Source organism: Mobula birostris, chromosome 5, assembly GCF_030028105.1.
Source record: "Mobula birostris isolate sMobBir1 chromosome 5, sMobBir1.hap1, whole genome shotgun sequence".
Classification (NCBI taxonomy): Eukaryota; Metazoa; Chordata; class Chondrichthyes; order Myliobatiformes; family Myliobatidae; genus Mobula; species Mobula birostris.
In genome coordinates this window covers 172,080,809-172,106,831 of record NC_092374.1, presented here as the reverse complement: position 1 = coordinate 172,106,831, position 26,023 = coordinate 172,080,809, and the positions used below count along the sequence as shown (strand labels likewise).

General features: G+C 43.6%; 1 protein-coding gene across 4 annotated transcripts in view; it reads right to left on the bottom strand.

The window, feature by feature from the left end:
• Window positions 1-26,023, bottom strand: part of gramd1c (GRAM domain containing 1c) — a 56,360-nt gene that overhangs the window by 23,010 nt on the left and 7,327 nt on the right. For all 4 annotated transcript variants that reach the window (XR_011886090.1, XM_072258876.1, XM_072258874.1 and 1 more), the window contains exon 2: window positions 16,805-16,920. Coding sequence is in view for 3 of the 4 variants with exons in the window: in XM_072258876.1 (XP_072114977.1) it covers window positions 16,805-16,893 (89 nt within the window). In the remaining variant the exon portion in view is untranslated. The remainder of the gene's footprint in view (window positions 1-16,804; window positions 16,921-26,023) is intronic.

Below are 26,023 nucleotides of genomic sequence, written 5' to 3'. Positions count from 1 at the left end.
TGGCCCACGAACACTACCTTGTTATTCATCATTTGCTCCATTTATTTTGTAGCTTATAGTAATTTTTACATTTTTGCACAGAACTGCTGCCACAAAACAACAAACCTGATGATGTAGGTCAGTGATAATAATAAAAAAAACAGAATATAGAACACTACAGCAGAGTACCTATTCTACTACAGTCTTCCAGGGTCAAAATAGAAACATAGAAAACCTACAGCACAATATAGGCCCTTTGTCCCACAAAGCTGTGCCAAACATGTCCTTACCTTAGAAATTACGAGGGTTACCCATAGCCCTCTATTTTTCTAAGCTCCATGTACCTATCCAAAAGTCTCTTAAACAACCTTATCGTATCCGTCTCCACCACCATCGCCGGCAGCCCATTCCACGCACTCACCACCCTCTGCGCAAAAATCTTACCCTGACATCTGCTCTGTACCCACTTCTGAGCACCTTAAAACTGTGCCCTCTCATGCTAGCCATTTCAGCCCTGGGAAAAAGCCTCTGATTATCCACACGATCAATGCCTCTCATCATCTTATACACCTCTATCGGGTCACCTTTCATCCTCCGTCACTCCAAGGAGAAAAGGCCAAGTACACTCAACCTATTCTCATAAGGCATGCCCTCCAAACCAGGTAATATCCTTGTAAATCTCCTCTGCACCCTTTCTATGGTTCCCACATCCTTCCTGTAGTGAAGTGACCAGATCTGAGCACAGTACTCCAAGTGGGGTCTGACCAGGGTCCTATATAGCTGCAACATTACCTCTCGGCTCCTAAACTCAATTCCACGATTGATGAAGGCCAATGCACTGTATGCCTTCTTAACCACACAGTCAACCTGCGGAGCTGCTTTGAGTGTCCTATGGACTCAGACCCCGAGATCCCTCTGATCCTCCACACTGCCAAGAATCTTACCATTAATACTATATTCTGCCATCCTATTTGACCTACCAAAATGAACCACCTCATACTTATCTGGGTTGGACTCCATGCCATTTTTCAGTCAAGTTTTGCATCTATCAATGTCCCACAGTAACCTCTGACAGCCCTCCACACTATCCATAACATCTCCAACCTTTGTGTTATCAGTAAATTTCTTAACTCAACCCTCCACTTCCTCATCCAGGTCACTTATAAAAATCACAAAGAGTAGGGGTCCCAGAACACGTCCCTGAGGCACACCTCCATGAAGAATATGACCCCTCTACAGCTACTCTTTGTCTTCTGTGGGCAAGCCAGTTCTAGATCCACAAAGCTATGTCCCCTTGGATCCCATGCCTCCTTACTTTCTCAATAAGCCTTGCATGGGGAACCTTATCAAATGCCTTGCTGAAATCAATACACACTACATCTAGTGCCCTACCTTCATCAACATGTTTAGTCACATCCTCAAAAAATTCGATTAGGTTCATAAGGCACGACCTGCCTTTGACAAAGCCATGCTGATTATTCCTGATCATATTATGCCTCTCCAAATGTTCATAAATCCTGCCTCTCAGGATCTTTTCCATCAACTTGCCAACCACTGAAGTAAGACTCACTGGTCTATAATTTCCTGGGCCATCTCTACTCCCTTTCTTGAATAAGGGAACAACATCCGCAACCCTCCAATCTTCCGGGACCTCTTCCGTCCCCATCATCGCCTCCCACAGTAGCCTGGGGTACATCTCGTCCAGTCCCAGTGACTTATCCAACTTGATGCTTTCCAAAAGCTCCAGCACATCCTCTTTCACCTTTTCAGCCTGCTGCATGGAATTCCCTCCCTGACAGCACTGTGGGTGTACCTGCACCTCAGGGGCTGCAAGTGGTTCAAGAAGGCAGCCTTCTCAAGGGCAACTAGGGATGGGCAATAAATGGAGGCTTAGCTGGTGACACCCACATCCCATAAATAACTAAATAAGGTACCCAAGAGCCTCTTAAATATCCCTAATGTACACTACCTATAAAAAGTATTCACCCTCCCCCCTTTGTAAGGTTTCATGTTTTATTGTTTTACAACATTGAGTCACAGTGGATTTAATCTGGATCAACAGAAAAAGACTCTTTCTTGCCAAAGTGAAAGCAGACCTCTATAAAGTGATCTAAATTAATTACAAATAGAAAACGCAAAAAATAGATTGCATAAGTATTCACCCCCTTTAATATGACACACCAAATCATCACTGGAGCAGCCAAATTGGTTTTAGAAGTCACATAATTATTTAAATGGAGATCACCTGTGTGCAGTCAAAGTGTTTCAATTGACTATAGTGAAAGTAGTAAAAATACACCTGTATCTGGAAGGTCCAATTGGGCAGTTGGGAATTTTGTTGATTCGCTGAAGCGGCGGTCGTGGCTTGGGGCAGAACACGGGGGGGGTGGGCGGTGGAGGAATCAGCGGTGGTTTCCCTTAACTTTTGGTTGGCCTGTTTGTTTAATTTTACGTATTTTATTAATTTATTTTTCAGGCCAGTAGGTTGGAAAGGGTTAGTTTGTAGCCTATGGCTGCAAGGCGGGGAGGGGGGCAGTTGAAATTGAAATTGAAGGCGGGGGAGTGGGAGACTGTGGAATACCCCAGAAGTAAGGGTAGCCAAAAAAGGGGTACATCAAGTGAAAGACCCTGATGTAATAGGGGACAAGAAATTGAGGAAAATGGGTGACTTGGAGGAATTTATAGTTCTGTATAAAATTAAAGGTCAGATGGAAGGGGGAGGAGGATTTAGAGCCCTTAATCCCCTGAAAGTGGCAGCAGCATTGGAGAAACAAATAGGTAAAGGATTCCAGGCCAAGATTTTGTCTAATGGATTGCTGAAAATTTGTTGCAAAGATGTTGACCAATATAGCACTGCTAAAACGGTGGGAAAATTGGTTGTGAAAGTGGAGTGTATTACTCAGAAAGAAAGGAAGGGAGTTAGGGGGGTAGTGTATGGTATTTGGTCTGGCATAACTGAAAAGGAAATATTGGACAATATTAAAGGTGGTCGAGTGATTGAGGCCAAATGATTAAAATCGAGAGAAGGAGGTGATTGGGATTCTCCTGTTCTTCTGGTTTTTGCAGGTGATGTTCTTCCAACTAGAGTCTATCTTGGGAGCTTGTCTTATCAAGTTAGAGAATATATTAGGCCTCCCTTGCGCTGTTATAATTGCCAGAGATTTGGACACGTTGCTGGTTCATGTTGAGGTAAAAGAAGATGCATGAAATGTGGAGAGGATCATGTAAGGCAGCGGCACCTAAATGCAGAAACTGTGGAGGGGACCATAGAGCAGTGTTCAGAGGACGTGAGTATTTTATCAAGGTAAAGCAGATTCTGGTTGTTAGTAACCAACAAAAAAAATATCATCTGCTGAGGCAGTGAAGAAAGTTGATAGAGAGCAAAGGATAAGTAAAGATTGGAACGATGGGGAGTCAGCACATTCTGTGTTCTCAGACCTATGGTTCCTTCAGACATGTTGTTGATGACTAAAGAGTCTTTTTTGGCGTTTGTTGTTGATGTACTGGTCCGGGCTAAAACTACAACCAAGAGGTCAGATATGATAAAAGTAGTTGTTGGAGCTGTAGAGAGATTCCTTGATATAAAACAGGTTTTGCCAGAAAAATTACATGAGTATATGACAGACAAATAATCACTGAATACTTTCCAGTTGTCGGGGTCAGAGAGTATGGAGGAGCTTTATGTGGATGAAGAGGCCGATAATTAGTATTCGGATGTTTTTAATATTACAATGGAATGCAATAAGTTTAATTGCAAATGGTCAAGAATTAAAAAGATTTGTTGGAACTTTTAAAGATAAGCCTGATTTGATCTGTATACAGGAGACATGGTTAAAGCCTCGTTTAGATTTTGTGATCCCTGGATATGATAGTTTGAGAGCTGACAGAATGGGTAAATCTGGTGGAGGGTGTGCAACTTTTATAAAACAGGACTTCATAAATCTAATCTTGAAATTGTGGCTGTGGAGGTTTGGAGCTCTCTTGGTCAAACAATTTTGATTAACTTTTACAATCCATGTAATATGATGATATCAGATTTTGATGAAATTATGAATAAGGCAAGATCCCCTGTAATCTGTGTTGGAGATTTCAATGCCCATAATCTTATATGGGGTAGTGAAAGTAAAGATAGTAACAGAGCGGTAGTAGAGGAGTTTCTAGATAAATACAATATGGTACTTCTAAACGATGGAAGGCCTACAAAATTTAATATTGTAAAGAATACTTGTAGTCACTTAGACTTATGAATCACTTCCTCAAACTTAGCCAGGGTTGGGGGATGGGATGTTATGGACAGATACACACTAAGAAGTGATCACTATCCTATATTATGTAGATTTGGTAGAAATTTGATAGTAGAAGTTGAGGAGAGGTCTGCTAGGTATAATTTTTCTTTGACCCGTTGGGATGAGTACCAGGAGAAAGCTGTGGATATAATAGAAGAGATTGATAGCGAGGGCTCCATAGATGATTGGAATGAATCCCTCTGTTCTATAATTCATAAAGTTGCTCAGTTGACTATTCTGCTACAGAATGTTCCTAAGGCTCGAGCATTAGTCCTGTGGTGGAATAAAAAACGTGATACAGCAGTAAGAAACAGAAATAGAGCTTACAGGAAATTAAGAAAGTACCCAGTGTTAGATAATGTTATGGAATATAAAAACAAAAGAGCAGTAGCAAGGAGAGTAATTAAAAATGCAAAGAGGGATAGTTGGAGAAGATTTTGTGGAACTCCTGAACCCTGAGACACCTACAAAGCAGCTATGGACGATCATCCACAGAATGTCAGGGATATATAGGAAACCATCTATCCCAGCGGTGCTGGAAGGAGATATTAAAGCTGTAATCAATAAAGAAAAGGCTGATATGTTTGTAGAGGTGTTCCAAGCGTTATATAGTTCTGGAGAGTTGGGTAATTTGAGAAAGGAAATTATGTTAAAGGAAAGTTGGAAATTGGACAGGAGTTTGGATGATAATAGCTCCATAAATTTGTTTTTCTCCCTTCAGGAATTGCAGGAAGCTGTCCAATCAGGTTCAAACACTTCTTCTGGTAGGGATGGACTGTTATGAATTGCTTAAGCATTTAGATGACTCTGTATTAATAGAAATGCTAGCTTTAATTCAGTGTGGAAAGAAGGAAAATTACCAGTAGAATGGAAGCATGCTGTGGTAGTTCCAGTTTTAAAGCCAGAAAATAAGGGACATTTTGCTGCCTACCAAATGGTTTTAGAACTGGAAGATCAACAATGGAATCTGTTGCTCTTTTAGATCATGATATTAAAAAAGCATTTCAAAATACAGAAGTAATGGTAAGTGTATTTCTAGATATTGAAAGAGCATATGACTCACTATGGAAGGATGGTTTATTAATTAAACTCTATGAAGCAGGAATTAGAGGTAGAATGTTTAATTGGATAAAAGATTTCCTTAAGGAAAGGACAATTCAAGTAAGAATAGGTGGAACAAGCTCCAAGTCCGTTAAAATAGGTAATGGTACCCCTCAAGGAAGGGCCATTAGTCCAGTTCTTTTTATTTGGCAAATCATTTGCAGACGATGGTGCAATCCGGAAAAGAGGAAGAAACATCAAGTATATATTAAAGCAGGGACAAAAGGCTTTAATGTCAGTTGAAAACTGGGAAAATAAATGGGGTTTCAGGATTTCTGCTTCTAAGTCCAAATACATGATTTTTGGCTTTAGAAGAAAGATTCCTGATTGTGAATTGTGTCTATACGATTCTCCACTAGTAAGAGTCAAGGTATTCAAGTTTTTAGGTGTCTGGTTTGATGAAAGACTTACTTGGAGGGTTCAAATAGATAAAACAATTGTAAAGTGTGAGAAAGTTTTAAATGTTATGAGAAGTATTGCTGGATGCGACTGGGGAGCAGGGCAGGAAACTATGTACTTAATATATCTAGCTATGATTAGATCAGTTTTGATTATGGTTGTATTGCTTATGGTTCCGCTGCTATGACAGTGCTTGGAAAACTAGACACTGCAGTCCAAAGCACTTAGACTCTGTTGTGGAGCTTTTAGAACAACATCAGTCCCGGCATTATGTATGGAGATGGGAGAAGCGTCCCTACATTTAAGACGAGTTCAGTTGGGCCTGCAGTATTGGGCAAAACTAAATGGCTTCAGTCACAGCTGTCCATCAAAATATCTTTTGCAGGGGAAGTCGGAGCGCCAAAGTAAAATTAAAAGATATCCATTTTTAAATTTGGTTAATAACTGGGCTGTGAAATTGAAACTGATTGAGGAAGACATAGCTGACCAAATTTGCTTGCCACTCATTCCTTTTTGGCTTTTGCCAGAACCAGAAGTAGACCTATTCCTCCTTTTTCAGCTTCAAGGAAGTAGAGCAATTTCAACAGCATTGATCACAAATGAATATTTAAATAATTAATGGGGATCTTATCTGAAGATTTTTACTGATGGTTCAGTGGACCCAGGGCAGGATTTGGGATGTATGTGTCTCAAATTGGAGTTAAGATTGGTCACTGGGTTTCAGATGGTGTTTCTGTCTTTGCAACAGAATTATTAGCAATCCTCTGGGCCTTGTGGTGGATAGAAGAGTCTCGACCACGTAGGGTTATCATCTGTTCGGATTCTGCTGCTGCCTTAGAGGCTATAAAAGGGAGTAAATCAAAAGCTTGTCCTGACATAGTTATTGAGATTCTCTTAGTTTTGTTTAGAGTAGGGAAGATGGGTTGTGAAGTTAGACTTTCATGGATACCTAGGCATGCTGGGGTGGAGGGAAATGAAACTGTAGATGGCATTGCAAAGTCTTCCTTACAGAGCAGGCAAGTAGAAATTAGAGTTCCCCTAGGCAGAGCAGAATTGAGAAGTAGGATTAAAAAAGCTATAGAGAAAAAGTGGCAGGAGGATTGGAAAAATGAATTAAGGGGCAGGCATTATTTTTCTAGTCACCCACTAATTACAACGGTCTCAGACTGTTACTTTTTAAATCGTAGAGATATGGTGAAATTAACAAGACTTAGGTTGGGGCATTGTGAGTTAAACTATTATTTAAAGGTAATAGGAAAACATCCTACTGGATTACGTGACTGTGGGAGTCCAGAGACAGTCCAGCATGTTTTGCTGAGTCATAATCAATATAAAATTGAAAGGAGCATGTTGTTCAGGAGGCTGTCCGACTTAAGTGTATTTTGTTTTTCTATTAAATCCTTGTTTGGCCACCAAGAGAACCACCACCTGATTGAAGAGTTTATTATTCAGTTTATACATGCGACTAGTTTATATTCGAGAATTTGAGTTTCTTGAAGTTCTATAATTAATTATGCATCCTGCAGAGGGCAGTAATTCGCCAAGATGCGTCTCAACTGCCGGAAACAGAAGAAGAAGAAGAAGGTGGTCCAATTGCTGGTGAGTCAGTATCCTGGCAAAAACTACACCGTGAAGACAAAAGAACACTCCAAACAACTCCATGAAAAGGTTATTGAAAAGCACAAGTCAGGAAATGGATACAAGAAAATTTCAAAGTCACTGAATACCGTCAAGTGAACTATTAAGAAATGGAAAGAATATGGCACAGCTGTAAATCTGCCTGGAGCAGGTCATCCTCAAAACCTGAACGACCGTGCAAGAAGGGTCTAGTGAGGGAGGCTGCTAAGAGACCTATGACAACTCTCGTGGAGTTACAAGCTTCAGTGGCTGAGATGGGAGAGACTGCGCATACAATTGTTGCCCAGGTGCTTCACCAGTCACAGCTTTATGGGAGAGTGGTAAAGAGAAAACCATTGTTGAAAAATACTCACATGAAATCTCGGCTAGAGTTTGCCATAAGACATGTGGGAGACTCTGAAATCAGATGGAAGAAGGTCCTATGGTCTGATGAAACCAAAACTGAGCTTTTTGGCCATCAGACCAAACGCTATGTTTCTCATAAGCCAGACACCACACATCCTGAAAAACACACCATCCCTACCGTGAAGCATGGTGGTGGTTGCATTATGCTGTGGGGATGCTTCACTGCAGCAGGCCCTGGAAGGCTTGTGAAGGTAGAGGGTAAAATGAATGTAGCAAAATACAGGGAAATCCTGGAGGAAACCCTGATGCAGTCTCCAGGAGAACTGCAACTTGGGAGAAGATTTGTTTTCCAGCAAGACAATGGCCCCAAGCATAAAAGTCAAAGCTACACAGGAATGGCTTAAAAACAACAAAGTTAATGTCCTGGAGTGCCCAAGTCAGAGTCCAGATCTCAATCCAATTGAGAATTTGTAGTTGTAAAAAGGGCTGTTTACTCACAATCCCCATGCAATCTGACAAAGCTTGAGAAGTTTCATAAAGAAGAATGGGGAAAGATTGTAGTGTCCAGATGTGCAAAGCTGATAGAGACCTATCCACTCAGACTCAAGCCCGTAATTGGTGCCAAAGGTGCATCTACTAAATACTGACTTGAAGAGAGTGAGTAATTATGTAGTCAATTATTTTGTGTTCAATAATTGTAATAAATTTAAACCAATTTGTAGAAATTTGTTTTCACGTTGACACCAAGGAGTCTTTTCTGTTGATCAGTGTCAAAAAAGCCAGTTTAAGTCTACTGTGATTCAATGTTGTAAAACAATAAAATATGAAAACTTCCAAGATGGGGTGAATACTTTTTACAGGCACTGTATATGCCTCTACCAACACTGCTGGCTGCACGTTCACGCACCCACACTATATAAAAAAAAAGAATAAAACAAACTAGCTCTGACAACCCTAATTCTGATTCTGTGTTTACCCTAAAACACAGGTTCCCAACCTTTTTTATGCCATGGACCCCTACCATTGACCATGGGGTCTGTGAACCCCAAGTTGGGAACCCCTAAAACTATGTTAAGAAATGTTAAGATGAGAAAGCAACACACACAAAATGCTGATGGAATGCAGCAGGCCAGGCAGATTCCATAGGAAGAGGTACAGTCGACATTTCGGGCCCAGACCGTTCGTCAGGACTAACTGAAAGAAGAGGTAGTAAGAGATTTGAAAGTGGGAAGGGGAGGGGGAGATCCGAAATGATAGGAGAAGACAGGAGGGGAAAGTGGAGGAAATATGAGAATGTCTGGAAAATAACAATAGTAGTGGCACAGACTTGTGGAAAGGATAGCATGTTTGACTCATTATTGGTATTCTTTAAGAAAGTAGAATAGATGAGGGGGAAACCGGTAGATGAGGTCCCACAGGAGGTTGACCTCTAAGGTTAGAGCCTGTGGAGGTGAGGATAATGGACTGACATGGGTTGAGAAGTGGTTAAGGAACAAAAAGTGAAGGAATGGTACGTACAGATAGTTCTGGGGTCAGCAGGTTGTGACCGCAGGGACTGTTGCTCGGGCCCTGCTCAGTCTCAATCAGCATCAATGGAACCAAGTTTACAGATGGGGCTGTGAGGAGGCTTGGAGGGGATCTGGAGAAGCTCGGTGAGTGGGAAAAGGGGTGGCAGATGGGATTTACTGTGGAAAATGGCTGATCTTACATAGACACACACAGCACTTCTTGTACATGCTGAGAGATGGCCAAAGGCACCTGTGTATCCTGGTACACAAATCAATGCTAAATACTTTACAGGTGTGGCAAACGGGGCATCAGTCTTTATTCTGGGAGGATTTTACTACAGAAGCTCCAACACTGCGGCTTCTATGGGGCCTACCAAAGGTGTTAACTGTCTTTCTTAAATGCACTATATATCTTACGATTGCAAGACCCCAGTGGACATTAAGAGCTTAACGTACTGCAGGTCTGCCAATCAGCAAGTAGCTCCTTTGGTGGACTAACTGGACTTGGTGAAGATCGTGCTGCTGCCTGCATTGCAGAGCCAGAGTCAGTGTGTGAAGGAGGGGTGCGGTCTAACAGCAAGTGATCGTCTTGATCACTTACCTTACGAATGCAAGACCCTGTAGGACGTCGTTAATCTAGAACCCTGCAAGTCTGAGTCACTGACTTGTTGGCGAACAGCGGGGAAGCTGTGTTGGCGAGGTATAGGCCTCAAGCCACAGTGTTGCCCATTTGCTCATGCCTGGGGGAAAACAAAGTGCTGGAGGCCATGTGGCATGGCCTATGTACTGGAGTCAGTGCTGCCCTCTGGTGTTCACTCAGCAGACAACAAGATGTATTGTTTTTGACTGTGGACTGCTGCAATATTCATGGACTCAGGGACCTGAACTATCTATTTTTTGTGAGACTGTATTTTACTTCTGTCTTATATGTGCCTTGTGCTGTGAATAACCGTTGGTCATGAGTTTTTCACCTTGGCTCCGGAGTAACGCTGTTTCATTTGGCTGTATTTATGGGTATTCATGCATGGTTGAATAACAATTAAATTTGAACTTGACGTCTTACTGCAGTTGTACCAGAGTGCACCCTAATTAAAGTCCATGTTCCTGGAATGTAGTGAAGATTCCCTGGACTAGTTCATGAGACACTTGTCTTGTGAGGATTCATTGAGCAGAGGAGGCCTGTATATTGTTTAGAAGAAACAAGAGTGATGCCAATGAAATATAGTTAATTCATACAGGGTCCAGCAGGCAGGGTGTTTCCCCAGGCTGAGAAGTCTGGAAATAAGGTCACTGCTTCGGACCAAGGGGAACAGACTGAGACTAGGAGAAATTTCTTCCCCTCAAGGGTGGTGAGCCCAGGATTCCCTAGCCTGGAGGGTAATGGATTTCTGGGCATCAGGAGACTGAAAGGAAATGGTGTCTGGGCAGAAATATGGTGTTGAGGTAGAAGATCCAGATGGGGGGTAGAGAAGGCTCAAGGGACGATGGACTTGACTCCTGCTTTTGAGGTCCTCATTCAAAGAGGTCAAAGTCCAGCAATGGTAATGGGTCATCACTCTGACACACCCATCGCCCTGTACACCTCCTCCATGGTCAAAGCCAGGCAGAGGTGAACTTCACCCTGTCCTGTCTCTGCGCCACTCTCTGTGTAGTGTAGAAGTACAGCAGGCACCCTCTAACTAAATCAAAGGAGGATGAGGGGCCACTTGATAGAGGGGTAAAAGATGGTAAGAGGCAAAGATAGAGTGGACAGTGACTAACACCAGTGGGGTTAATTTTCAGACAATTAGAGGGAAGTACAGGTGGGGCGGGGTGGGGGGGGAGGTCAGAGGGAGTATTTTTAAAACAGAGTGGTAAGTGCGTGGATTGCACTGCCAGGGGTGATGCAGAAGCAGATACTTTAGGGCCATTTAAGAGACTCTTAGACAGGCTCATGGATGAAAGGAAAATACAGGAGGGAAGAGTTAGATTGATTTTAGATTAAAAGGCTGTCACGACATCCTGGGCCGAACAGCCTGCACTGTGCTACACTATTCTGTGCCATGTTCTATAAGACACTGGCTTACTCACAACTCAAGAACTTGACCCAGGCAAACTACGTCCTTGCAACACTGAAAAATAGGGTAATTGTGTGGTGACAGGGTTAAAGTCAGGTCAGTACAGTAAAGAAATACAGTGGGGAAAACTGCTGTCTAGAAAAGAAAGTTTTAGAAATGCAGTATCAGAAATGGACAAGTTATAATAATAGGTGACCTAGTAGTAGCTACTAGCCTCAAGGGAAACCTCTACCCCACTGTTGAATGTTTCCCCAAGTACATTAAGATGGACTTGTGACCTCATTGTGACTTTATACACTGTTTATCTGCACTGCACTTTCTCTGAAGCTACTGCACTTCATTCTGCACTGTCTGCACTACTGTAATGAATTGATCTGTGTGAACAGTATGCAAGACAAGCCTCTCTCTGTACCATGGTACATTTGACAATAACAAACCAACTAAACATTCTTACAGTTGAATATTTTCAAGTCGATAAAATATTTTGGTATTTTCCTCCTTCTGAAGCACCAACTGCAACATGGATCCACCTTTCAGTATTGCTGCTGAGTTAGTCACTGGGTTTCCATTCTGTAGTCAGTGGTGTAATGTATGGATCTATTTCTTTTAGAGCAATGACCCCCCCCCCATTACCCCCTCAGCATTACGTATTGAGCTGTCCACACCTGCGTATTGTTCTCTCTCTCCCTCTCTCTCACACTGCAATGACAAAACACCAGTTAAATCCATCTCCCGTGTGCGTGCTTTTATTTAATTGACACACATTTGTGCACAGACACAACAAATCAGCGACGAGTACGAATCCGAATGTCAGAGAATATTACCGACTGCACCGACAGCTACGGGACAAAACAGCGCGAGTCAAACAGCACGAGAAGGCCGTCACAGACACTAACAAACGCGCGAGTACAGTGCATAGTAACAGTGAAAGACACACTGAATTTAAAGTGAAAATAACATGGTGATGGCTTCAGTCAGGAAAGTTGACGGATTTTATACTGCTAATCAATGCTGGGAGTTGTGTAACGAGAGGGTTGAACTGTATTGTAATGTGAACAACGTGGAGGAGGAAAAGAAAGCCCCTGTGCTTCTTAGCTTAATAGACCCAAGAACTCACAGTCTCTTACGCAACCTAGTAACTCCTGAAAAGCCAGCAAGTTACAATTTTACAAAATCACTTGAGCCCTAAACTGCTGGTAACAGCTGAGCAGTTTAGATTTAACAAAAGGAACCAGTCAAAAGATAAAGCATTTATGAATACATTGCAGAACTGTGCAAACTTTCCCAGTACTGTGACTATAGAGATGGACTTTCTGGTGCATTAAGGGACAGGCTTGTATGTGGCATGCATTGTCAAAGCACTCAAACGAAGCTACTGGCAGAAAGAGACCTAACCTTAAAAAAGGCATTGACCATTGCAATGTCGTTAGAGACTGCAGCAAAGAATGCAGCAGAACTACAGAAAAGGAGGTTAGAATGTGAAATGCACAAAATATCCCTGAATGATGCAAAAATCCAAAGATGTTAGCGACTGGCAAATCCTCCCATGATGCAAATGACTGTTGGCTCAAAGAAAAAAGTGTGCAGAAAGTGTCTTAGGCAAGGTCTCAGAGAGAGAGAGTGTGTTTTTTGTTTGCCTTGCACAACCAAATGAAAAGCCTTAAACACAAAACTAAGCAAATGCATAAAGTTACCGAATGTGAAACAGAATCAGACAACATAGAGTCTGACAAAGGTGAATTGTCATGCCTAGAACTGCAGAGAACAACTGAAGCAGATCACAAAATCATTTGGATCACAATAGATGTGTTCAGTGTAAAACTGAAAATGGAGCTGAGTACAGGGTCATTTTTGTCCATAATTCCAGAGGCTGACTCTGAGACTGTTTTCTAGGATACCATTAGAGAAGACCTCAGCGATGCTAGAGACTTACACAGGCAAAAAAAGTGTTCCCCAAAGGCAAACCGAACAAACTGAAGGTAAATGTGACACACACCAGTTAGAAGTTTATGTGGGGGGCTAGCACTTTTCAGACATGAATTGTGGAGGAAAACCCAACTAGATTGACACTCAGTCAAAGCTCTCAGTGTGGCATCAACAGGCAACAGTAGCACAAATGGTAGCACAAACCAGACACTGACACAGCTGCTTAATGCTAATGAGAATGTGTTTGATAAGAAAACTCAAAGGCACAAAGGCCAGAATTAAACTCGGTGATACAGTATATATAAAGCATGTCCAGTGCCTCGCGCACTCTATCCTAAAGTGTTGCTGAACTGCAGAGCTTGGAAGCCTCTGGAATTCTCTCCAAGGTTGAATGGAGTGACTGGACCATGCCCATTGTCCTGGTGATCAATGAAAGGGAAGGCCGGAGCTATTCGCACAGGTGGGGATTTCAAGGTGAGCATCAACCCAGTGCTGCGTTCTGTGCAGTATCCCCTGCCACGAATAGAAGATATTTTTGCACCTTTGGCAGTTGAGGAGAGGTTTTCAAAGACTGACTTGTCACAAGCCTATCTACAAATGGAGATGGAGGAGTCAAGCAGGAAGTTTCTCACAATTAACACTCACAAAGGACTGTTCCAGTATAATCGTCTCGTTTTTGGCATCACATCAGCTCCAGCAATCTGGCAAAGAGCAATGAATCATGTGCTCCAAGATATCCCAGGAACACAATGTTATCTTGATGACATCATCATGACTGGCAAGAATGGTGAAGAGCACCTCCAGAACCTTGATAAAGTGCTCACCAGGCTAAGTGAGTATGGTCTGCATGCAAAGAGAGAGAAATGAGAGTTTTTCCAAGAATGAAATCTCACATTGTGAACATGTCGTTGACAAGCAGCGCTTATACAAGTCAAAAGAGAAGATTGAAGCAGTGCTACAGGCACCCAAACTGGGGAATGTGTTACAAACTCAGGTCATACTTGGACCTTGTAAACTACCACGTCTGGTTTCTCCCAAACATTGCTACAGTGAACGCACTGTTACAGACAGCAGCAAAGTGGGAATGGTCAGAAAGATGTGAAAGAGCATTCAGGGAAACAAAGAGACTGATATCATCCGTTGAACTGCTCACCCATAATGACTCATCTCTGGCCATGAGACCGGCGTCTGATGCGACCCCTTATGGCTTTGGGGCCGTTTTGTCAAACATTATGAGAAATGGATCTGAATGTCCAACTGCATTTGCCTTAAGATCATTGATGAGCTCGGATTGACCACGAGGCCCTTAGTCTACTTTAATAAAGAAGTTCCACCACTACTTCAATAGGCAAAGTTTACACGAGTGACAGATCACCAGTCCCTTGTGTCCATCTTCAATCCTAGGAAGGGAAGTCAGTGATAACAGCTACACAGTGACAAAGTTGGGCACTATTCCTAGGAGCCCACTCTTATGACATTGAGTTCAAGGGTACCAACACAGCAACGTTGATAGCTAATCATGTCTTCCAGTATTGGCAACTGAAGAAACGTCTTCATACTGTGAGCCAGCAGAAGTGTTCCACACTGGATTGGTGGACCAGTTGCCAGTAGCAAATTCTGAAATAGAAAGGGAAATAAGGAACGGACAAACATTGTCAAAAGTATGAAGTTGCCACGCAAGGAGGGCCAGCTCATGGTAGCCCTATATTTCCAGAGTTCTCAGCGAGTTGGGACCAACTATCAGTATGTCTCATGTTGTGGCTCCTTCTAAACTGCGCACCAGAGAGTTAGAAAATCTACATGAATACACCAGGGTACAGTCAAGATGAGGAGTCTCACCCAGAGCTATGTGTGGCGACTGAGAATAGATAAACAGATTGAAGACTTGTACGGGATGCCAAAACGCTCAAAATGCACCCCCACATTTTACACCTGGGGAGTGGCCATCTTCACCATGGCAAGGAGTACATATTGATCTTGCTGGGCCATTCATGGACTCCATGTTCCTGATTGCTGTGGATGCTCATTCAAAGTGACCAGAGGTTATACCAATGAAGTCGACCACCTCAGCAAAGACTGTCTCTGCCCTGAAGACTACCTTTGCCAGAAATGACTTACCAGAACAAATGGTGAGTGACATCAGAAGAATTCAGACTACTGCTCATGAAGAAAAATGGCATCAGGCATTTCAAGTCAGCTCCTCTCCACCCTGCAATGAATGGGCTAGATGAAAGGTTTATCCAAACCTTCAATAAGTCCATTAAAGTGATGGACAAGAGGGACATTTCTCTACAGTACAAGGTGGACAACTTCCTTTTTGTGTATCGGAACTCTGTTCATGCGATGGCAAACCAAACACCTGCAATGCTGTTCATGAGCAGGAGCCTGAGATCTCACATAGACCTCCTGAAGCCAGATCTACAGAGGAGTACAGAATGGACAGTTCAACCAGTTGTCAAGCAAAGCAGTAAGGAGCTTCAAGGTTGCACAGGAAGTCCTGGTGTGCAATTACCAAGGGGACAAGTGGACACCCGGTAGGATAGCTACAAGAACTGGACCACTGATATACACTGAGGATGTTGGAGATCAGACAAGGAGACATCATGTGTTCTAGATACTGGATGCTCAACCGAAGAAAACACCTGTGTTGACTGCATCCAACAAGATGGACACATTACAGTCACTGGACTTACCTCTCAGAAATGATCATGTCACAGACAGCAACATGACACCAGAAACCGAGAACGTTGTCTTAGACAAGATATGTGCCAAACCTGATGCTATTCCACAGGTCCAGAGGAGCTATGAGAATGTTATCATTGACAAGACACCTGCCAAACCTGATACTATTCCATGGGTCCAGAGGTACTATCCCGAAAGAAACAGAGCACTACCCAAGAAACTGTACTTTTAGAACTGTGAAGTTAGTTCTGGACTGTTCTTGTGAGAGCATGTTTATTTGGAACATGGGTTTATGAAAGGGAAATTGAATGCTTTGTATATACAGTTTTATGTTGCATTAATCTAAAGGGGGAGGGACTGTAATGTATGGATCAATTTCTTTTAGAGCAATGACCACCCCCCCCCCACCCCTTAGCACTACGTATTGATCTGTTGTCTGCATATGCACTGTAGTCTACACAGGTGCATTGTTCTCTCTGTCACGCTGCAATCTGAATACACCAGTTAAAGCCGTCTCCTGTGAGAGTGTTTTTATTTAATTGATATGTAATTGTGCACAGACACAACAGATGGGATCAGTAAGTTTCTAGTAATTAAAGGTAAAATTCACACGTTATCACTGTCAAACAGCTACAAGGAATATTACACACTGGTTTTACAGGAAAAAAATGACACTTATCCACATGGAACAATCTTTATTATGAAGGTAACAAGATATCCTCATCATTAATTGGTTTCCCTTCCGAACTCACTAAATGAGAAGAGCAACATATCAATCTTCAGCTGATCATGAATAAAAGACCAAAATTATACCACTTGCCTTTGAGGTATATAAATTGAGGAATAGTCTAAATCCCAGTTTACAGTGCGGATATTTCCTTACCCCGGCATCTGGGCAGTTTCACTGGATAGTCGGTTGTCCATTTCATGTCTCTTTAATGCCTGATCAGTGTCGTAATCCAATCGTACCATGCTGCAGAGCTGGTAATCATTCGCATGCTAGAAACACAAAGGATGTAAGAACAACACAAGGAACTTGAGTCACTCAACCTTTGATTACAAAACTAACTCCAGACAAAAAAAAAGAGCCGTCGCCAGAATTTGTGGAACAGAGTTATAGGGAAGGTTGAATAGGTTAGGACTCTTCCCACTCTCCCGCCCCCCCCCCCCCCTACAGAGAGTAGAAGATTGAAAGAGGTATACAAAATTATGAAGGGTGTAGATAAGATAAATGCAAGCAGGCTTTTTCCACTGAGGTCGGCTGGGACTGTAACCAGAGGTCACAGGTTAAGGGTGAAAGCTGAAATGTTTAAGGGGAGCATGAGGGGGAACCTTTTCACTCAGACGTTGGAATGAGCTGCCAGCGGAAGTGGTGGGCGCGGGTTGAATTTCAACATTTGAGAGAAGTTTGGATGACTACGTGCCTAGGAAGGATATGGATGGCTATGGTCTGGATTCAGGCCAATGGGACTAGGCAGTAATAATAGCTTGGCACAGACTAGATGGGCTGAAGGTCCTGTTTCTGTGCTGGAGTGCTCTATGTAGTGGAATTAGATGCTCAAGTATTTAGTCTAACTTGATGGAAATGTGTATATCCATCAGTTAATTGATTCCACCCAGACCTTGCACTGTCCACTCTATAGAGCCAAAACATAAAACTGGATGGTGATGAATTCTCTTCTTTCACTGAAATAAAGATAGAAAATGTGGGAAGTACTCAGCAGGTCAGGCAGCATCTGTGGAGAGAGTAATAGAGTTAACGTTTTGGATCAAGGACTTTTCTCCAATTCAACACCTGCAGTTTTCTCCCCCTCCCCACTGAATAATCAGGATCAACATGTGGGAGAACTCTCCCCTTGAACCACAAAGATCTCATTACACCCTACGAACACTCTCATCCTGAGCCGGCTACCTGGGACAGAAAAGTGAAGGAAGTGAAAGGTACAAGGAAGGGAAAACATGCTAGTGGATTTTCAACAGGTTTTTGACCAAGTCCAATGTTAAAGATTGGTTAGCATAAAGGTCAGTGTAGATAAGAAATTACCACAGCCTCAAACCACAGAGAGCTGTGGTAAGGACATTTCTGAAATGGAATAGTCAAGATTAATAGTGGGATCTCTGTTTTTTTTTCAACCAATGTTAATGATTTGGGTAGAACACTGATATAAGCCCTTTGGTCTAACCATTCATGGTGCCTACCCAATAGTCCCAATTTCCTGCATTCATGCCGTATCTCTCTAAGCCCCACCCCGCCAAGTGCTTTTTAAAATGATACTTTTGTACCTGCCTCAACCACTCCCTCTGACAACTCGTTCCATGTAGTCACCATTCTTTGCATGAAAAAGTTGCCTCTTAAACCTTTTTTTCCTCTCACCCTAAACCTATGCTCAGTGGCCACTTTATTAGGTACCACCTTCAACTTCCACTCATTGAATTTCCTTTTTTTTCCTCATACCATTCTCTGAAAACTCTAGAGATTGTTGTTTGTGGAAATCCCAGGAGATCAGCAGTTTCTGCGATACCAAAACTATCTCGTCTGGCACCAAGAATCATTCCACAGTCAGGGTCACCTGGAACACGTTTCTTCCTCATGCTGAGGTTTGGCCTGAACAACCGAACCTCTTGACCATGTCCGTATGCTTTTATGCATTGAATTGCTGCCACATGATTGGCTGATTAGATATTTGCATTAATGAGCAAGTGTATCTAATAAAGTAGCCACTGAGTGTATGTTAGACCCCCTACCCTGGGGAAAAAACAGTCACTATCCACCTTACCTATACCTCTCATAATTTTAAACATTTCTACAAAGGTTGTTCCTCATTTTCCCAAGTCCAAGCCTGGCCAAATTCTCCCTATAGCTCAGGCCCTGTAGTTCTGACAACATCCTTTCCTGCACTTTTCCCAGTTTAATCACATCTTTCCGATAACAGAATGATCAAAACTGTATATGGAATTCAAAGTGCAGCTTCACCAACAACTTATACAATTGCAACACAAGTTAATAGTTAAACTTTAAAGTTGCCTTCAAAGGGCAAGTCAAAATTTCAAAATATGCTAAGTGGTAGATTGTGTGGAAGGCTGAAATAGAGGCAAAGGTTGTCTGGATGACTATGTGGACAAAAGACAGATGAAACTTAATACGGAAGTGCATCAACTAGATGGGCCAAAGGGCCTGATTCTGTTTCTTTAAACACAAACAACAGGAATTCTGCAGGTGCTGGAAATTCAAGCAACACACATCAAGGTTGCTGGTGAACGCAGCAGGCCAGGCAGCATCTGTAGGAAGAGATGCTGCCTGGCCTGCTGCGTTCACCAGCAACCTTGATGTGTGTTGATTCTGTTTCTAACTGTTCTGACTGTGATACACCTCTGAAGTTTGCATGAGGGACTCTGGTATGTTCAGATGGAAGAAGATGCCGAGAAAGGAGTTAGTAAAGAATTTGGATGTTGGGCTTGGTGAACAGGGCCACAGGAAACAACCACTGGGAGGTTGGAGGTTATAGGTCATAGGTAAACCACTGGAACACTGCATCGAATTCGGGTCACCACACCTGGTGTGCTGATCCCAGAGAATGCGTGTTGGAGATTACTGATCAGCGAGCTCAGTCATGAGGTTGGAGTGAAGGTTACCCTTCTTGGGGTAGACCATAAGACATAGGAACAGAATTAGGCCATTCAGCCCATCGAGTCCGCTCGGCCATTTCATCATGGCTGATTCCGGATCCCATTCAACCCCATACATCTGCCCTCTCGCCATATCCCTTGATGCCCGAACCAATCAGGAATCTATCAACTTCCGCTTTAAGTATACCCACGGACTTGGCCTCCACGCAGTCTGTGGCACAGCATTCCACAGATTCGCCACTTTTTGACAAAAAAAAAATTTCTCCTTACTTCTGTTCTAAAAGGTTGCCCCTCAGTTTTGAGGCTGTGCCCTATAGTTCTAGATACCTACCCCACCAGAGGAAACACCCTCTCCACATCCATCTTATCTAATTCTTTCAACACTCAGAAGGTTTCAATGAGATCCCCAAGTATTCTTCTAAATTCAAGTGAGTACAGGCCCAAAGCTGCCAAACGTTTCCGGAATCATCCTCGTGAACCTCCTCTGGACTCTCTCCAATGACAACACATCCTTTCTGAGATATGGGGCCCAAAACTGTTGACAGTACCCCAAGTGTGGCCTGACTATGCCTTATAAGGTTTCAGCATTGTCTCCTTGCCTTTATATTCTATTCCCCTTGAAATAAATGCTAATATTGCATTTATCTTCTTTATCACACACTCTACCTGTGAATTAACCTACTGAAGTCTTGCACGAGGACTTCTAAGTCCCTCTGCACCTCTGATGTCTGAAACTTCTCCCCATTTAGACAATAGTCCACACTATTGTTTCTTTCAACAAAATGTATTATCATACATTTCCCAACACTGTATTCCATCTGCCACTTCTTTGCCCATTCTTCCAATCTGTCTAAGTCCTGCTGCAATCGCATTGCTTCCTCAGCACTACCTACCCCTCCATCTATCTTCATCTCATCCACAAACATTGCCACAAAGCCATCAATTCCATTATTTAAATCATTGACAAACAATGTGAAAAGTAGTAATCCCAACACTAACTCCTGAGGAACACCACTAGTCACCGGCAGCCAACCAGAAAAGGTCCCTTTTATTCCCATTCGCTGTCTCCTGCCTGTCAGTCATTCCACTATCCATGCCAGTATCTTTCCTGTAATGTCATAGGATTTTATCTTGTTAAGCAGCCTCATGTGAGGCACCTTATCAAATGTCTTCTGAAAATCCAAATAAATGACATCCATTGCCTCTCCTTTGTCCACCCTGCTTTTTACATCTTCGAAGAATTCTAACAGATTTAACAGGCAAGATTTTCCTTTACAGAACCCGTGCTGACTTTGATTTATTTGAGAAGGTATTTGATATTGCAGACATTGAGAAGGTATTTGATATTGCAGACATACTCAGCATCTAAAGTCAGATTGGAGCACCCGAAGACTGCTCCCTCTGTACTAACCTGCTCCACTGGCAACTGAGACATTGGATCTAAAGTTCCAACTCTGTCAAGACTTCAAGAATGGGTTGTTTCTCATTTAATCTGGGCACTGATTCCTGATGCCCTAAGAGGCCTTTGCCAGCCATTGCCTGGTCTCCTCTCCACAAGTCAAATTCAAATACATTTATTTTCAAACTATGTTCTGTAAGTGACCAGTACGTAAGTGCCAGTACAAAGAAGGTACGGCAGTTCCTCTACTTTCTTAGAAGTTTGCACAGATTCAGCATCTCATATGAAACACTGACAAACCTCTATAGATGCACAGTAGACAGTATGGTAACTAATTGAATCACAGCCTGCAATGGGAAAACCCAAGCCTGGGAACAGCAATCCTACAAAATATAGTGGATGCAGCCCAGTCCATCATAGGAAAAGCCTTCCAAAGACTGAGCACATCTACAAGGAGCGCTAACACAAGAAAGCAGTATCCATCGTCAAGGACTCCCACCATCAAGGCCATGCTCTCTTGCTGCTGCCTTTGAGAATGAGATGCAGGAACCTCAGGTTCCAGGAACTGTTTAGGAACAGTTCAACTATCAGGCTTCTGAACCAGCATGGATAAATTCACTCATCTCATCACTGAACTGATTCCACAACCTATGGACTCTCTAACTCATGTTCTCAATATTATTTATTACTTATTTATCATTATAGAAAGTCTACAGCATAATACAGGCCTTTCGGCCCACAACACTGTGCCGAACATGTCCTTACTTTAGAAATTACCTAGGGTTAGCCATAGCCCTCTATTTTTCTAAGTTCCATGTACCTGTCCAGGAGTCTCTTAAAAGACCCTATCGTATCCACCTCCACCATCATCGCCAGCAGCCCATTCCACACACTCACCACTCTCTGAGTAAAAGAACTTACCCCTGACATCTCCTCTGTACCTGCTTCCAAGCACCTTAAAACTGTGCCCTCTCATGTCAGCCATTTCAGCCCTGGGAAAAAGCCTCTGACTATCCACATGATCAATGTCTCTCATCATCTTATACACCTCTAACAGGTCACCTCTCATCCTCTGTCGGTCCAAGGAGAAAAAGCCAAGTTCATTCAACCTGTTCTCATAAGGCATGCTCCCCAATCCAGGCAACATCCTTGTAAATCTCCCCTGCACCCTTTCTATGGTTTCCACATCCTTCCTGTAGTGAGGCGACCATAACTGAGCACATTACTCCAAGTGGGGTCTGACCAGGGTCCTATATAGCTGCAACATTACCTCTCGGCTCCTAAACTCAATCCCATGATTGATGAAGGCCGATGCACCGTATGCCTTCTTAACCACAGAGTCAACCTGCACAGCAGCTTTGAGTGTCCTATGGACTCGGACACCAAGATCCCTCTGATCCTCCACACTGCCAAGAGTCTTACCATTAATACTACATTCTGCAATCATATTTGACCTACCAAAATGAACCACCTCACACTTATCTGGGTTGAACTCCATCTGCCACTTCTCAGCCCAGTTTTGCATCCTATCGATTTTCCGCTGTAACCTCTGACAGCCCTCCACACTATCCACAACACCCCCAACCTTTGTGTCATCCTTCCTAACTCCCTGTAGTCTGTTTTCAGGACCTCCTCCCTTTTCATACCTATGTCGTTGGTACCAATATGTACCACGACCTCTGGCTGTTCTCTGTCCCACTTCAGGATACCGTGGACGCAATCAGAAACATCCCGGACCTTGGCACCTGGGAGGCAAACTACCATCTGTGTTTCTTTTCTGCATCCACAGAATCACCTGTCTGGCCACCCCAAGTATAAAGTTCCCTATCACTGCTGCCATCCTCTTCCTTTCCCTACCCTTCTGAGCCACGTGGCCATACTCTGTGCCCCAAGGTAGGCCATCCCGCTCAACAGTACTCAAGCAGGAGCACTTATTGTTAAGGGGAACAGCCACAGGGGTACTCTCTAATATCTGACTCTTGCCCTTCCCTCTCCTGACTGTTACCCACTTACCAGTCTCCCGAGGCCCCGGTGTGACTACCTGCCTATAGCTCCCCTCTATCACCTCCTCGTTCTCCCTGACCAGACAAAGATCATTGAGCTGCATCTCCAGTTCCCTAACGCAGTCGCTAAGGAGCTGCAGCTCGACGCACCTGGTGCAGATGTGGCCGTCCGGAAGGCTGGGAGTCTCCAGGACTTCCCACACCTGACACGGATCACAGAACACCGACCTCACACACACACTTCCTGTCTGTATTCTAACGTACCTCACCTCAACCTGTTATCGCCAAAGCCTCATTGAGCCAAAGCCCTCCTATTCTGTCTCCCTCTACCCTTGCGTCCGCTCTATAAAGCTGTCTCCTTTAAACTCTTCTCGCTGTTCTAACTGGCTGATGTCCACGCGCTTGCGCAATTGTGCCTCGATCATTATTCTGAAACTTGTACAGTTTGTCTTCTTTCACATACTGGTTATTTGTCCATCTTTCCTTGTGTGTAGTTTTTCATTAATTTTATTATGTTTCGTTGTACCTACTGTGAATACCTGCAAGAAAATGAATCCCAGAGAATTATATGGTGACACGCACATAATTTTATAATAACTTTACTTTGAACTTTGATATACTACCCCGAGATTTATTTTCTTGCAGGATTTGCAGGAAAATTAAAAAATAGAATAGAATTTTTGAAAAACTACAAAGAAAGACTAACAAACAAAGAAGACAGACTGTGCAAATAACGTAAGTAAATAATACTGAGAAAGACATTATAAGTGAGTCTGTAGGTTGTGGAATCAGTTTGTGGAATCAGTTCAGTGTTGAGGTGAGAGAAGTTAACCATGCTGGTTCCAGAGCTTGATCGTTGCAGGGTAATAACTTCTTGAGCTGGTGGTGGGGACCTTCTTCCCAATGGTGTAAGTGAGAAGTGAGCGTGGCCTGGATGGACGGGGTCCTTGATGATGGATGTTGCTTTCAGATGCTCTGAGCACTGGTTACATTCCACAATCCTCCAACTGTGAGGGACCACCTGCACCAGGAAGAAATGGCTCAACGGCTAACCTGCCACCAGTATCATTAAGCAGGTTCCTTGGCATCACATTTCCTCTTCTGAATGTTCTCCCAGGGTGGTCACGAAAAGGCCAAGATCCAGGTGGTAAACGTGGTACTTTAGGGCATAAAATTCGGCTGGAAACTGACACTCTTGTTTAGGGCTTCTCTGCTTACAAGGATGTAAATGGCAGAAGAGGAAAACGATACCTGTATTGAGCCACTATAATTACACCTTCTGCCTCTGCAGAATGAAAGGAATGCAGCTTTGCACAGGATTTCACGTCTGCTTCACCCTCAGCCACCGGCATTATCCCTTTATTAAAAACTATTCACATTCCCAGTTTATCGCTTATAATTTGTCCTCCCGACTAATTTATTGCTTCCAACAATGCCCAGTTCCTTTGTACAACTGTTAGAAGAGTCAGTGCCAGGGGTTAAAAGGGGCGAGGCACATTTATTAAACACAGGTCAAGTCAGCAGATGCAGTGACTGGCAACAGAGCAATTAGATGCAGGGGTGAAGCTGCCTGAAGCGGGCAGAGAAGCTGTCTCCCGCAGCCCCCTCACCAGTGACGAGGGCACCTAGTGGTGGTGGAAGCTCAGGGAAGAGAGTAATGGTAGGTTTGTTAATGTGCAAATCAGTCTAGGAACTGGATTCAGAGCACGTGAGGCCTCTGCAATGCGAGCGAGGTCACTGACAGCGAGGAGTTCCTCCTTTCCAAGCAGAGCAGTCTGCTTCACCTCCCTCTACGTTAAAGGGATAGTTTGCACAGGCCAGCGTGTGGCAAATGCTACTTTCACAGTTGTAGAGAGAGGGGTACAGCACAGAGCCTGGCCTATTGGACCTCAGAGTCTGTGCTGACCATCAACCCTCTGCTGATTCACTTCTGTTTTTAATTTCCCCCAAGTTCTCGCCAGCTCCCCCCCCCCCCAGATTCCACCACCTGACCACACACTCGGGGTGAATTTATAGCGGCCAGATCACCCGCTGACCTGCACACCGTTGGGATGTGGGAGGAAAGTGGGGCACCCCGGGGAACCCACAGGGCCACAGACAGTGCTGGAAGTCAGGATCGAACCCGGGACTCTGGCGCCGTGGGGCAGGGATGACCACCAAAAGGTTTGGTAGTTCATTATGTTGCAAACAGCAAAGTGACAACTCTCAAATTGAGATGTATTTGTCACACACGCGTTGAAACAGAGGGAAATGCCATGAACTCACTCAAGGTGGTGTTCAGGCAGCTCGCTAGTGTCAGTGCACATTCAGCAGCAAAGCAAACTCCTTTCCCAATGTCCCACCCATCCATCCACACACAGACAGGCCTTCAGCCCCAGGACTAGCCACCTCCTGTCCTTGGCCTCATTTCCTCAGACTTGCAGACACTGGGTCTCCATCTTCAGACTTTGCCCCAGGACTCCCCCACCACGGGCTTGACCGTTGGGCGCTCAGTTCTGGACTGCACAGACCTCTGACCCCCGTGACCTGAGGGTGTGGGGGGCTGGGGGGGGTCACCAACTGTCATGAGTCACACCCATACCTTGGACTTGCACCCCGTATGGGACCTCCAACCCGGATCTGGGACTCACCCACTTGGAGAGATTGCTGGTCTCATCAGCGCGTGCCTCCGTGATCGCTGATATTTGACCGTGGAGTTCTTCGACCTGGACTCAAACCCCTACCCAGATTCTTCACTTACCACCCCAACCTCTAACCCCCCCCATCCCTGACCCCCAACTTCCTGCTCAGTCCCCCAAAACCATCCCTATATCCCGAAAAGGATGAGCCACGATATTAATGGATGTCGCAGCTTGGCAGGAAATTGCCAGAGGTTCAAAGTAAGTACATATATTTCCATATACTTGTGGGCATTCACAGTAAATACAAAGAAACACAATTGAATCAATGAATACAATATATGAAGCACAATGCAATCCCACTGCTAGCTGTAAGGAGTTTGTAGGTTCTGTAAGCGAGTGGGTTTTCTCCCATAGTCCATAGTAGGTTAATTGGTCACTGTAAATTGTCCCAT